At 39.8% G+C, this 14,458-nt stretch overlaps 1 protein-coding gene across 1 annotated transcript in view; it reads left to right on the top strand.

Annotated features, from left to right (window-relative positions):
* LOC114697707 (gasdermin-C-like) overlaps nucleotides 1-14,458 on the top strand; it is a 36,379-nt gene that overhangs the window by 6,398 nt on the left and 15,523 nt on the right. The window contains exons 2-4 of the mRNA XM_037197502.1: nucleotides 6,478-6,692; nucleotides 7,337-7,520; nucleotides 8,535-8,700. Coding sequence (XP_037053397.1) covers nucleotides 6,482-6,692; nucleotides 7,337-7,520; nucleotides 8,535-8,700 — 561 coding nt within the window. The 5' untranslated portion in view covers nucleotides 6,478-6,481. The remainder of the gene's footprint in view (nucleotides 1-6,477; nucleotides 6,693-7,336; nucleotides 7,521-8,534; nucleotides 8,701-14,458) is intronic.

The raw sequence follows: 14,458 nt of genomic DNA, 5'->3' as shown, positions 1-14,458 counted from the left end.
CCCCTCTTTATTTTTTGAAGCTGCATCTTGAGACTGCCATGGGCTCTCTCAACTATGCCTTGTACTTGAGGATTATAAAGAATGCCTGTTTTATGTTCAATTTGCCATTGGGAACAAAATTGCTCATATGCTTTATTACTATATCCAGAACCATTATCAGTTTTAATAATTTTTGGTATCACCATATAGGTGAAACATTTCAGGCAATAAGAAATTACATGCTTTGTAGCTTCTCCAGATTGCACACTAGCCATTAAAAATCCTGAATAAGTGTCAATGGTCACATGTACATATTTTAACTTGCCAAATTCCACAATATGAATATCATACATTTGCCATAAATGATTAGGAAGAAGATGCCAAGTGAGGTACAGGAAAATACTTCAGAAACACCCCCACATTGTTTAACTATCTGTCAAGCAACTTCCTTGGTAAGATTGAATTGCTTTCTTAGACTTTTCCTATCTTGTTGATAAAAAGCATGTGATTGTTGAGCTAATTCTACTTTGGATAAGGTGATCATCCATGTTAATTGGTCAGCTGTTACATTACCACTGGCTAAAGGAACAGGAAGATTGGAATGAGCTCTAATGTGACCCATAAAGCATGATAGCTTTCTTTGGTGAATAGAATCTTGAATTTGTTGAAACAGCATTCTAACCTGACTGTTACTAGTCCCAATGCATGGAACAGCTTCTATAACTTGAAGAGCTCTATAAATATATTGCCTATCTGTATATAAATTAAATGAACTGTGTACAAGAAACTGAAAAACTGCCGGGCGGTGGTGGCAGACGCCTTTAATCCCAGCACTTGGGAGGCAGAGGCAGGCGGATCTCTGTGAGTTCGAGGCCAGCCTGGGCTACTAAGTGAGTTCCAGGAAAGGCGCAAAGCTACACAGAGAAACCCTGTCTTGAAAAACCAAAAAAAAAAAAAAAAAAAAGAAAGAAAGAAAGAAAGAAAGAAAGAAACCGAAAAACCATATTCACTGCTCTTAATTCCACTATTTGCCCTGAACCAGGGGCTGTTTTTACTATGTAGTTTTTTCCATTGATAACCTAAGCAGCCCTCCCATTGGAGGAATCATCAGTAAAAACTAGCATAGCATCTCTTACAAGATCTTTCATTACAATCTTATGAAATATAAATGAATGCATTTGAGTGAATTGTAACAATTGATCAGCTGAAAACTGATTATCAATTTGACCTAAAAACTGAGAAAAGGCAATTGCCCTAGAATCATTATTTTGAAAAAGCCAACCAAATTTCTGTTTTGTAAAGGAACATTGATCACACTTGGTTCTTAACCAAAATAACGTCTAGATTCAATCCTGCTCTTCTGTACCAAATAAGCTACGGCTTCATAATATGGATTTAATGCCTTATCTGGTGAAACAAAATGATGTAACCATAAAAGAGGACAGTTTTGCCATAATACTGCTGTAGGAGTATGTCTAGTTGGGCAAGTTATATGCATGCCAAGGTAGATCATAATAAATATAATGTATTTGCTGATATTGAATAGCATTCTCAACCTGCAAAAGAACCCGTGTACCTTTTTCAGTTAACTGTCTGGGCCAATTAGGATCACTATCTCCTTTTAAAATATCACTTAAAGGTTCCAAATCACCAGTAGATAATTTTAAATAGGGTGCAACCATTGAATGTCCTTTAATAACTTTTGGAAATCATTCAAATTTTTAACCCATCCTTTCTTATTTTCAATTTTTGAGGCTTTAGTTCCTTAGGGTATAATATATATCCTAGATATTGAAAAGGTGACTGTCTTTGCACTTTCCCTGGAGTGATAATTAACCCTGCATGAGTAAGACAGTGCTGAAGCTGTCCGAAGGTGTCAAGCAAAATATCTTCTTCTTTATGCACAAGCAAAATATCACCCATATAATGAATAATACAAACTTGCTGAAATTGATCTCTAACCTTTTGGATAGCTTGAGCCACAAATTTCTGATACAATGGTAGGCTATTGACCATTTTCTGGGGCAAAACCTTCCAATGAAATCTTTTCATGGGCTCTTTAAAGTTAACTGAGGGAACGCTAAGTGCAAATCTTAGACAATCTTGGGAGTCAAAGGGATGGTATAAATACAATCCTTTAAATCCAAAATAATTTTATGAGTATTTTTTTGGTATGGCTCCAGGCTGCAAAGCTCCCATTGGCTGTATGGTCTCACTAATTTTCCATAGCTCCTGTAACAATCTCCATTTTCCTGACTTCTCTTTGATCAGAAAAATAGGAGAATTCCAAGGAGAATTAGAGGGTTCTTTATAGTCACCATCCGACTACTTCTGCATGAACTGCTGGATGGCTTGTAGTTTTTCTTCTGTTAGGGGCGTGATCTATCCACACAGGATGATCAGATTTCCAAGTTATAGGATCTGCATGGAGTACAGGCTGCTCAATGACCCTTCCTAAAAATACTCTAACTCCTGCTCAGGAACCTTTTGTTTAGTGACTACTGTATTGGGGCTATATAAATATATTCTCATATGGCTCATACCATCTCAACCCCACAAATTTACAGGTAAGTGAGGAACAATGTATGGCTGAAAAGTTCCTTCATGACCTTCCTCATCCTTCCCGGAGAGTTCATTGCTACTCTGCCCAGGACACTGAGTTTGACCAATCCCTTTCAGTTGTGTAATAGTTTCCATCTTTGGCTACATGGAAGGCCATTGACTAGCAGTAATAACAGACATGTCCTCATCCATGTCTAGAAGACCCGGAAAACTTTTTCTGTTTATAACCAAAGTGAGTTCTGGATGCTTGTAGCGAATAGGCATCTGATGAACCAAATTCAGCTTCTACTCTCTTATCCCTTTTAACTGGGTTTCTTTTTTTTCTTTTAAAGATTTTTATTATTTATTTATGTATATGGGTGTTTTATCTGCATGTACAACTTTATGCCAGATGAAGGCATCAGATTCCACTAGAGATGGTTGTGAGCCACCATGTGGTTGCTGGGAGTTGAACTTAGGACCTCTGAAAGAGCAGGCAGTGTTCTTAACTACTGAGCTACCTCTCTAGCCTCCTTAAATGTATTTCTTGTTTGCACATGAGACAATAAAATTAACTGTGTGAGTTTCAGACTTGTCTTTATTACAGAAATTCCCTTAGGTGAGTGAGTTTCCACCTTAATTTCATCAGTGTAATCAACGTCAATTACTCCAGGAGCAACAAAGACCCCATGCATGGTGGTGCTACTTCTTCCCAGCAACAACCCTACAGTGCATTCCAGCAAAGGCCTATAAACACCAGTAGGGAGGGCCTGCACCCCCAGTTCAGGAGTCAAAACTGTATAGATGGAAGAGCTGAGATCTAATCCAGCACTACCTGTGGGGGGGCTCTGTAGAGGTCCTGAATATACTCCTTTGCTGGGAGACCAACTGCAGAATTATCCCAAAAATCTACTCTGTCAGGGCCTGGGTCTGACCCTTCCATCCATTTCTCTGAAAAGGATTCCCCTGGGTATCCATTTTTGATAGATATTAGCCCAGTGCTTCCCTCTTTTGCATCTCAGGCACAACCCAGGTTCATTATCTGCCCTTAGGCTTTTTCCCCTTTTAGAACACCTTTTGACCTGATGTCCCATCTGGCCACACCCAAAACAGCTTCCTGGTGGTCCGACAGCTTTCCCTTGTCTGTAGTCATAATTTCTCTGTTGGTAAAGAAAAAAAATATATTTTTTCCTGTAATGCCACAGCCATAACTATCCCCTGACTGTATGAGGGCCCTATATCTGAGCAAAGTCAAATACTGTCAAAGATGTTTTCTTTGTTTCTCCAAGGTCTCAAAGTGGTCTGAGAAGCAGCATTGGCATTTTCATAGACAAGTTGCTTAACAAGCAAAAGTTCAGCATCTGAATCCCCAATTAACTTGCCTGCTGTTTGCATTAGCCTAGAGACAAAGTTGTGAAACAATTCATCAGGCCCTTGCCTTATCTTTGATAAATACTCTGTCTTCCAGACCACAGAAGCTTATTCCAGGCCTCTGAGGCAGCTGCATTAATCTGAGCATACATTACCACATGAAAAAATTTTATTTTATAGTTTAATTTAATTTAACATATCAGCCAAATTTAACTGCTGACCTATCTCCTGATAAAGGCCTTCTCTGGCAAGCATGTCAAAAGTAATGGGAATCTGCTGGACCTGATTTATTTCAGCTGTGGCCTGACATTGCTCCACAAACTCACTTTTATACAACAAATAATTTCCTCCTAACAGGAAAGCTCTGGCCATGTTTCCAGTCCCCGGGAGTCAAGGCTTCTAGAGCAAGGCTTTCTAACAAAGTTTGTGTAAACAGGGCTGTTGGATCATATTGTTTGCATGCTATTTTTAATTCCTTAAGTTGTTTAAAAGGAATTGGAACATGCACCCACACTATATTTCCCTGGGCATCTTGGCTGCTCAGTTATGGGGAACATTTGAAATCCTTGCACCTCCTTCCCTCTGCTGGCTGCTTCTCTAATACTGGCTTGAAGGGGAGATGCAGGACCAGCAGCAAGGGTTTGCCATGCTCCGGGAGGCTTTTGTGCCAGGGCAATTATGGGTGACTTTACCATTCTGAGAGACAACCCTCCCCCAGTTGAGTCTAATTCCACCCCTACAGAAGGAAAAGGAGTACCCTTCTGAGAAGGAGAGACCTGAAGACCTTCCAGTTTTGGAGAAAGAAAAATTACTAAGTCTCTCAAGCCCTTCAGTTCCTCCCTTGTCTCATCCTAAAACTTCTGTTCCTTGAACTCAGCTTCATGGCCAATAGAGGACTGATCCTGATAGAATGATTTTGTAAAAAAAAATGTCCCCATCCAGCACCAACTCCTGAAGAGCAGAGGGTTTTGTCTTGTCCATGTCTGCCTCAGGGAAAATTTCTCCCTGCCACTTGGGACTCAGATCTAAACTATGCAGAATTAGCGCCCACAGGCCAAAAGCTTCCACTGGGATCTTTTCTGGCCCATGTTCCTGTTAGTTTGTTGCATTTTGACTCTGATTCTCCCTCAGGAGTCTATGTCCAGAGTCCCATAGTCAGAAAACCAAGGACACAGGTCTTCTATAAAATCCAAGAACCTCTGTACTTGTTGTGGTTCTAACTTAACTCCCCTAGTTTTCAAACTTTCTACAGGTGAATATTCAAACATCTGCCTACTATATCCCTGCCCCATACTGGCTTTTCTTTCTCAGAATGCTAAGCCCGCAGTGGCTACTCATTTTCTGTGTGCCAGGTCTGGCACTAGGGAAATTCTACTCTTACCCCAAGTTTTTCTCTACAAAATATCCTGTAGATGTAACTGTCTTGTTAAATAAGAAACACAGAGCCAATTGCAAACTTAAAAGCTCAAGAGGTCAGAGCAAAAGCTAAGAGCTAAAAATCTTACCCTTCATTGCCACTGCTGTTCTCCTCAGCAAGAGACCTACTTCCTATGTGTGTGTGTGTCCTTTTTATTGACTTTCTATTCTGCCTTCTCATTGGTTGTAAACCCAACCACATGACCTCCTTGTCGCTGCCCATCTATACAGACATCCAGGTCTTCTATGGTTGGTATTGAGATTAAAAGTGTGTGTCTTCATGCTAGCTGTATCCTTGAACACACAGAGATCCGCCTAGCTCTGCCTCCCAAGTACTGGGATTAAAGGTGTGCACCACCATCGCCCAGCTTCTGCTATGGCTTGCTATTAGCTCTGACCCCCAGGCAACTTTATTTATTAACATACAAATAAAATCACATTTCAGTACAAATAAAATACCACCATAATACCCCTATACTTAAACCCTATATTTTTTACCTAATTTAATAGATAGAAATTGAGAGAGAGAAAAGAGAGAAACCTAGACAGAGAGAAATACTTGCCGTAGCCAAACTTTTACTATTTGCTTCAGCTTAATTTTCAGCTGCTTTGCTTTATCTATATACAGTTTTACTCCCAAAGACTAGAATACCACCACCTTAACCTTAATTTATAACTGGACATGTCCAACTGATTCTACGGTTTCCCCTACTCTCTCTTCCTTGTCTCCTCTGCTCCCAAGTTCCAAGTTGTGGCACCATCTGTGGGAGGCCAGCTACCACCTATGACGGTGGGAGATGGATAACAAATTATTATATAGAAAGATAGTGAGGAGGAGAAAGAGACACAGGATAGCTTCAAGATCAATAACCAATGGCCTCTTCTGCCTCTTCAAAAGGGCTCTTTATAATAATGACAAGAGGCAGGGCAAAAGACCTTCCCTTGCTCAATCAATGTACACTGCACGGCCAAGTGTAGACGCTTCCAAACACCTGGTAACCACACCCATGGTCAAATCATCCTCTTATGCAGCCCTGCTTGGTAAAGCAGGCTCAGAGTCTCAGACCCTGAGTAATTTATTACTAGGAATCCTCCGTGGGTCTCCACAAGTCAACTACACTCTTTCTTTTCTCAACTAAATTTTTTGCACTTCCTTCTGTCTGATGCTAGCAACATGCCCCACTCATTTGACTGGGTTTGCAAGGATGTGGTCAAGAAACTTCAAGGAAAAGATCTGAAGCCTGTCAAACGTCTGTCAGATGCGATGAAGTTCCGCCACTTTGAGATACTGCAGACAGATCCTCAGTCACTGTTTTGGAAATCTGAAGACAGTCCAGTTGGATATTCCCTCCTGCAGATCTTAGAGCCAAATTGTCCAGTCCCAGGTATGGTCAGCCAAGGGTCAGAGAAGTGTAAAAATCAGCATTTTCAGTAGTGTAGCTTCCCAAGAACCACGAGGTGTCCAGACAGGTAGCTAATGAGCCATCCTGCTTAAAGGCAAAGGACAAGGAAGGTCCTATAGGGATCCACTTATTTTCTGGACCCTTCCTTGCATCTGGCCATATAATACTTCCAAGCTTTAGATGGAGATATGATACCCATGTTACAAAAAAGTAATTGAAGTTCCTAAAACAATTTGTTTGAAGTTACATAGCTCAAAATGGTAGAATTAGGATCCAGGCTGAGGTCAGTCTGTCTGCAAGTCCCTGGTATTTTTCATTTTCACCCAGTTGCCTCAGGGCTGGATCTGTATTTGAAAAGATGATCTCAGGGGACTCCTAAACACTTCACAAATGATGCTTTTCTCTTTTAGGATTAAGACTGTGCTTCCATTGGCTCTGGAATTTGCCCTCTGTAGTAAAATATATTTCAGATATTAATTATTATTGTATATTATACATATAATTATTAGGTAGCTTCTTGACTAAGGTTTAATTGAGGAGGGGAACTGACCTTGTATTTCCCATTCTCCAGAGCAGCTTTTCCACAGTGAATTCTTGGTTAAACTTCTGTCCCCTTTCCTCTTCAGAGCCTGAAGTGTCTGTTCCCATCCCCCTGAAACACACTGAATCCCGGAAACTGAAGGCTAACACTGGTGTCAACGCCATTGCAGAAGGAAGTGTATCAGCAGAGTTTGTTCAGTCCTGTGGATACGACATCGAGGTTCAGTGTACTAGCATCCCAGATTCAAAACTGGAAAGTCTTCAAAACAGGTAAAACTTTGGGTCAGCTAAGTTCAGGGATGTGTTATTGTAGGCAAAGAGTCCTCAAGCAGGGTTTATGACAACTCACATTATTCTGCTTTATCATTTTTACAAGTCATTGAAATAATGGCTTAGCATTCCCTAATAATACTCATTAATACAGAATCACCCATTACTGCTCTATTAATGTGATAAGGACAGAAAAACAAGACAGATAGACACAAGTTCTGATGTGATAGAAGTTTCTGTTCATTGTATGGGCATGTAGTGAGGAAAGAATCAGTAGAAGTAAGATTGGAATATTGATTAAAATGTTACAAAGACTGTACCAATCACTTTAACATCCCAGTGCTTTGGGACTTAGCTGACTTCTACCATATCTCTTTTGAGGTATAATTTAGAAGTAGAAATGCATGTTTCATGTGCAGCATTTTGTTTTGATATAGGCATATAAGTGTAAGTCAGTAACATATTATCACCTTACCTGGTAACCATTATTTTAAATTTTTCTTTATTACATTTATTTATATACTGAGTGTGTGTGTGTGTGTGTGTGTGTGTGTGTGTGTGTGTGTGTGTGTGTTCATGCACACCCTCATGCCATGGCTCAAATGTGGAAGTCAGAGGACAGCTTCAGGAGTCAGATCTCTCCCTTTGCTGTGTGTGTCTGGGAATCAAGCTTAGGTCCGCAACCATCTTTACATGCTGAGCCATCCTGCCAGCTCAGGAACTGTTATTGTTATGACAAGAACTTTTACTGTCTACTGTCTTAGCAGAGTTCAAGCACAGGTAGCATGTAGTCAACTATAACCACATTGGGCTGTAATGTGGCTCCTGAGTAAGCTGATTCATGTCCTCATGCTTGCCTGGCCATCACTTTATAGATTGAACTACATTTCATCCTGAAGCTGACTCAATCTCTTTAGCTCTTAAAGGCTGGATCACATTTTTTTTTCATGATTTGGTCTCTTTTTCTCTGAAATTAGCCATTTGGATCCTTTCATTCTTATTTTACACCTTCAGGAAGCTTCTCGGTCAGGAGCCATCATTTGTGAAGAATTGCCGCATGGGAAAGAAGGAACTGTATGTGGTGACAGAGGCCTTTGAAGTGACCAAGGGTACTGTGCTGGAAGACAGCAGCAGTGTAGAACTTTCAGGAAAAGTGGGCATCCCCCATCAGATTGCCAAGGTATGGGACAGGGATGAGAATAAAACATCAAGTACAGCCAGTGCACCCATCTTTGTCAAGGGCATCTGGTGACCAGTTTCTAGGGTGTCAAAGGGTGTGGTCCTTATTCTTCCCTACTCATATGTAATATATGTTAACTCCTGGTTTTAGCTTGCATTCTTTTTTTAAACATATTTTTTTTTTTATTGATTCTTAGAGAATTTCACATCATGCACTCCAAATTTCACTCATTTCCCTGTCCCTCCATATCCACCTTTCATCCTTGTAGCATCTCCCACAAAGGAAAACTTAAAAACCAATAATAAAAATAAGAAAATAAAAACCACAAATAAGAATATTAACTAAACAAACAAACAAACAAAAACAAGAAACAAACAAAAATGCAAACAAGTGAAACAAAACAACCACAAAAAACCACTTTGCTCTTCCATATTTTCCACCTCTCTGTCACCTCTTCATTCATCTTGGTGGCATTGGGAACTGTGGTGTGTCCTGCAGTATTTTCTCCAAACAGCTTTACTTGCAAATGTTCATTGTATAGTGTGTTGCTGGTCAAGTTCAAGGCCTCTGGCTTCTAGTACAGCATCAATACTGGCCCCTCTCTGAAATTCCTCTCGGGTATCATGCTATTGCCTGGAGTCATGGAGCTTCTGTGGCTATGGTTCCGAAGGACCAGTCCCTTCATGTACTCCAGTAGGTCATAGATGGGGAAATATTGGTAGAGTGCCAACTCAAAGCCCTGGATGTTGGTCTGGGTAGCTGAATTTGTCAGCAAGGACTGTTGGGACCTCATCTGAGATAGGGTGAAGCCAGCTCTCACTACACCCAAAGTGGGGCTGGCCAGCGTTCCCAAATTTGGGGAAGGGAGCAGCTCTCCTATGAGGGGGCAGGCCAGTGAGGGGCCAGCCAGTTAGTTCACTTGGTTAGATTGCATCCTACCGCCTTCATTTATAATGCTTTAATACATAGGATTAACACATATTGATACATTTGAAACTAGACATAGTTGTTTGGTACCATGTTTTGTTTTGAGTAAATAATAGTTTGCTTCAGAAATAAAAATGTGAGGATTCTGTATTATTTGCACACTGAGTTTCATGGCTGGAAAAACATGGGAATACCTTAATTAAACTGCTGCTGTTAATCTACTTTCTATGACCATCTGATTACAAATAATTTTTGAGACAAGGTCTTATATAGCCTAGATTTGTCTTCTAACTGCCTATGGATCCGAGGCTGACCCTGAACTCTGGGTCTTCCTTTTTTGTTTGTTTATTTGTGTTTTGAGACAGGCCTGGCTGTCCTGGAACTCAATCTGTAGACCAGGCTGGCCTCAAACTTACAGAGATTGGCCTATCTCTGCCTCCTGAGTGCTGGGATTTAAGGTGTGTGTCACCATTGCTAGGCTGTTTCCACTTTCTAAATGCTGTGGGATTACAGGTATATCCACTATACCTGACTTTGATAAGGAATGTTTGAAGGGGCAAAATTTAAATACTTTAAGCACATGGGATTTACACAGTCTTCTTACCACAACCAAACATTATTTAAAAATTATCATAGAATTCATTTATTAGCTAAAATATGGAACATAATCTCTCTTCTCTATATTTCAATTCTGTATTCACTAAGTATTTTAATTAAATTTATTTTTGATAATTTCATAGATATATAACATGCATTCTGATTACTCTTGCCCTGGTCTCTCTTACCTTCCTGCCACACTCAGCAACCCACCCTCTTCCTTTCAAGTTGCTTTCCCCCATTCAAGTCTTTTGTTTTGCTCCATAACCCACTGAGTTTGAGAACTCTGTGTGATCATGGTTGTACAACTGTCCACTGGAGCATGAGACCTCCATTGACTCCAGCTCCTGACACCTAAGGACCACAGTAGAACCATGGAAGCCTTCCACAGACTTCTGAGTGTCTGCAGTGAGTCCCTGCTAATTCTCTGGAAGGTTTGTTCCTGTGTTCAGAAGCTGCACCTAGCTCTAGCTGAGCTAGGACTACTTCTGATACTCCAGTTTCACATCAACACCAAGTGGTCCCAAGACTAAATCTTAAGCATCATTCGGGTGGTTCAAAAACTGACAGTTGGGGTAATAGCAATGCCAACTCAACAAACAAATGTGCCAACAGCCTAACTTCATATGCCTAGAACCTATTGCAAAAAACCAAACACACACACACACACACACACACACACACACACACACACACACACACACGAAACAAACAAAACAACCCTCCCTAAAAAAAAAAAAAAAAAAAAACCAAATTAATGTGTCTCCTTGAAAAACTAGTACTCCCATAGTTAAGTTTCCAGGAGAAAAACAACTTTAGATGATACCAAAGACAATGATTTCAGGGCTGGAGAGATGGCTCAGAGGTTAAGAGCACTGGTTGTTCTTCCCGAGGTTCTGAGTTCAATTCCCAGCAACCACATGGTGGCTCACAACCATCCATAATGAGATCTGGTACCCTCTTCTGGCCTGCAGGCTAAACACTGTATACATAATAAAAAAATAAAATCTTAAAAAAGACAATAATTTCAAATATCAATTATAAATACCTTCAAATACCTTAAAAAGATATGAATAAATGCCAGGATGAAGACTGAAAATAAAACAGTTGAATGAAATAAGGAATTTGATAAAGAGCATTTTTAAAGAAAACTCAAATTTAAATAAACTTGAAATGAAAAAAATTCAGGAAGTTAAGAGGCTTAGTGGAAAGTCTCAGTACAGAACAGATCAAGTGAAAGAGCTTGAAGTCAAGGAAGAGGAATTTGATCAACCACAGCTGATGACAGACCCCATAAACATAATGTCTTCTATTACTGCTACAAAATACCATGACCAAAAAGCAAGTTGGGGAGGAAGGGTTTATTTGGCTTACACTTCAGCATTGCTGTTTATCCCTGAAGGAAGCCAGGACAGGAACTCAAAGAGGAGGTGATACAGAAGCCAGAGAGGGGAACAGCTTACTAGTTTGCTTCAATAACTTGCTCAGTCCACCTTCTTATAGAACCCAGGACCAGCAGTCCAGGGATGGCATTATTCACCATGGGCTGGGCCCTCCCTCATTGATTACTAAATGAGAAAATGCCTTACAACTGGATCTCAAGGAGCCATTTCCTCAGCTGAGGCTCCTTCCTCTCTGATGATTCTAGCTTGTGTGAAGTTGACACACAAAACCACCCGGTACACATAACATGCAGGAATTCTGGGACACTATAAAAAGACCAAATCTATAAAATAGGTATAGAAGAAGGAGAAGAGACCCAGGACAAAGGCACAGGAGATATGTTTGACAAAATCATGGAAAAAAATGTTCTAAATCTAGGGAAAGAGATGCCTATTGAGATGCAAGATGCATGTAGAACACTAACTAGATAGAATCAGAAAAGAAACTATCATATCATGTAAAAGTAGAAACACTAAATGTACAGAACAAAGAAAGGATATTGAAAACCACAAGAAAGAAAGACCAAGTCACATATAAAGACAGGCTCATCAAAATAACAGCTGATTTCTCAGTGGTGAATTTAAAACCAAGAAGAGTTCAAATTAATATACTGCAAATCCCAAAAGAATACAGACAGTCTGGACAACTATACCCAGCAAAACTGTCAGCTATAGTCAAAGGAGAAATAAAATTTCACAATAAAGCGTGTGAAAGGAATTTATTACCATCAGGCCAGCCCTACAGAGGAAACTAAAAAGAATATTTCTGCCCAAAAAAGGGATAAGAATATCTAGGTAGTGACAGGAAAAATTAATAGTGTTAGGTCAGTGATTAAACAAAAGACAACAAACACCATAAAAATAAACAAAATGACAGAATCAATAAACTTAGAACATTAGTGATTTCAACTCCCTAATAAAAGACACAGACTAGCAGACTGGACTAAGAAACAGGATCTGTTTTGCTGTCTCCCAGGAACATACTCAACCACCAAAGATGGAAACTATCTTAAGAGTGACGATTGGACAAAGGTATTCAGAGCAAAGCCAAGTAGACTAACAGGAAATGCTACAGTAAAATCCAATGAAATAGAATTCAATCCAAAAATAATCAGAAGAAATAATGTCACTCCACACTGATCAAGAGATCAACCTATCAAGAAGACATTGTAATTCTAAAAATATTTGCACCAAACGTGGTTCCACACAGCTTCATAATGCAAATACTTCTAAATGTAAAGCAACGGATTAACCTCAATGGTAGATGACTGTAGCCGGAAGTTTCTCCAGTCCTGCCAAGCCTCCAGGTCTGGATGAATCTCTTCCATCTGAGCTCTCCCAGCCACTTAAAAAATAATCACTTAGAGGCTTAATATTAATTACAAATTGTATATCCTATGGCTTTAGCTTCTTTCTAGTTAGCTCTTTCATCTTAATTTAACCCATTCCTATTAATCTACATGTTGCCACATGGCCACGGTGTTACTTGTCTGCTGGCATCTTGCTGCTACATTGGCAAAGGGCTAGAATCTCCCTTGGCTCCGCCCCCTTCTCTCTTGTCTCTCTGCTCAGATTTCCTGCCTGGCTGTAAGCTTTCTTGCCATAGTCCAAAACAGCTTTTTTTTTTTTTTTTAAAAATTATATGATGGGAGCCATATATATTCACAGAATACAGAAAGACATCACACAGCAGGTGACTTCAGTATCTCAGTCTCGCCAATTGGCAGTTTATCCAGATGAAACAATAAGCATAGAAATAATAGAGTAAATGACACACACAAAAAAACTAGAAGTAGATATACCACATGCTTCAATTACAGCACTCCTGGACATATATACCCAAAGGACTCTGTACTGGACCACAGAGATACTTGTTCATCCATGCTCAGTGCTGTTCTATTCATAATAGCCAGGAAATGGAAATAGCCTAGATGTCCATAAGTTGATGAATGGAGAATGAAAATGTGACACACACACACACACACACACACAACACACACACACAAATTTTATTCCTGTGGGAATTTTTTTATTTATGGAAATTATGAAACGTTCAGAAAAGTGGGTATAGCTGGGAATAATAATCCTGAATGAGGTAACCCAGATCCAGAATTGTAAGTGCTCATGTCCTCTCTCAGGCCTTGAGAGGCTGCTGTGCTCCAGTAGATGGTCCTACACTCAAGCATGTTCTGGCTAAGGAGACTCAATGGATTAATTAAAAATAAAAAACAGAAGGAGTACATGAAATTGGGAGGGGAAAGTGATGGGGATGGAATAAAAGAGGAGTTGGAATTGAGTTAATGGGGTATGTGGGTTTGATCAAAATACATTATATATGTATATATATGAAATTCTCAAATATAAACAATATTTAAGAAAAGAAAATTGTACATTAAAAAAGGAAAAGAACTTAAATTCCATGGAATTCCATCCTAGAATTCTTTTTTTCTTTTCTCTTGTTTTAAGACAGAGTTTCTCTGTGAAACAGTCCTGGCTGTCCTGGAACTCACTCTGTAGACCAGGCTGCCTTTAACTCACAGAGATCCATCTGTCTCTACTACCCAAGTGCTAGGATTAAGGGCATGCATCACTACTGCCCAGCTTCCAGCCTAGAATTCTATGTCCTTCAAATGTGAACTAAATGCAAGTTAAAGGTGTCTTTGAATATCAAGGTTTTCAAGCATGTACCTCTCAGCTCCCCAGAAGATAATATATAACAGTACAGAAAAGACAGAAGACATCACACTGACTGATAGAGACAAGATCTGGAATGAGGAGAAGCAGTCTTGCCC

The sequence above is a fragment of the Peromyscus leucopus genome, chromosome 20 (assembly GCF_004664715.2).
Source record: "Peromyscus leucopus breed LL Stock chromosome 20, UCI_PerLeu_2.1, whole genome shotgun sequence".
Taxonomy (NCBI): Eukaryota; Metazoa; Chordata; class Mammalia; order Rodentia; family Cricetidae; genus Peromyscus; species Peromyscus leucopus.
The sequence above is the reverse complement of the archived record's forward strand: the minus strand, read 5'-3'. Positions and strand labels throughout refer to the sequence as shown.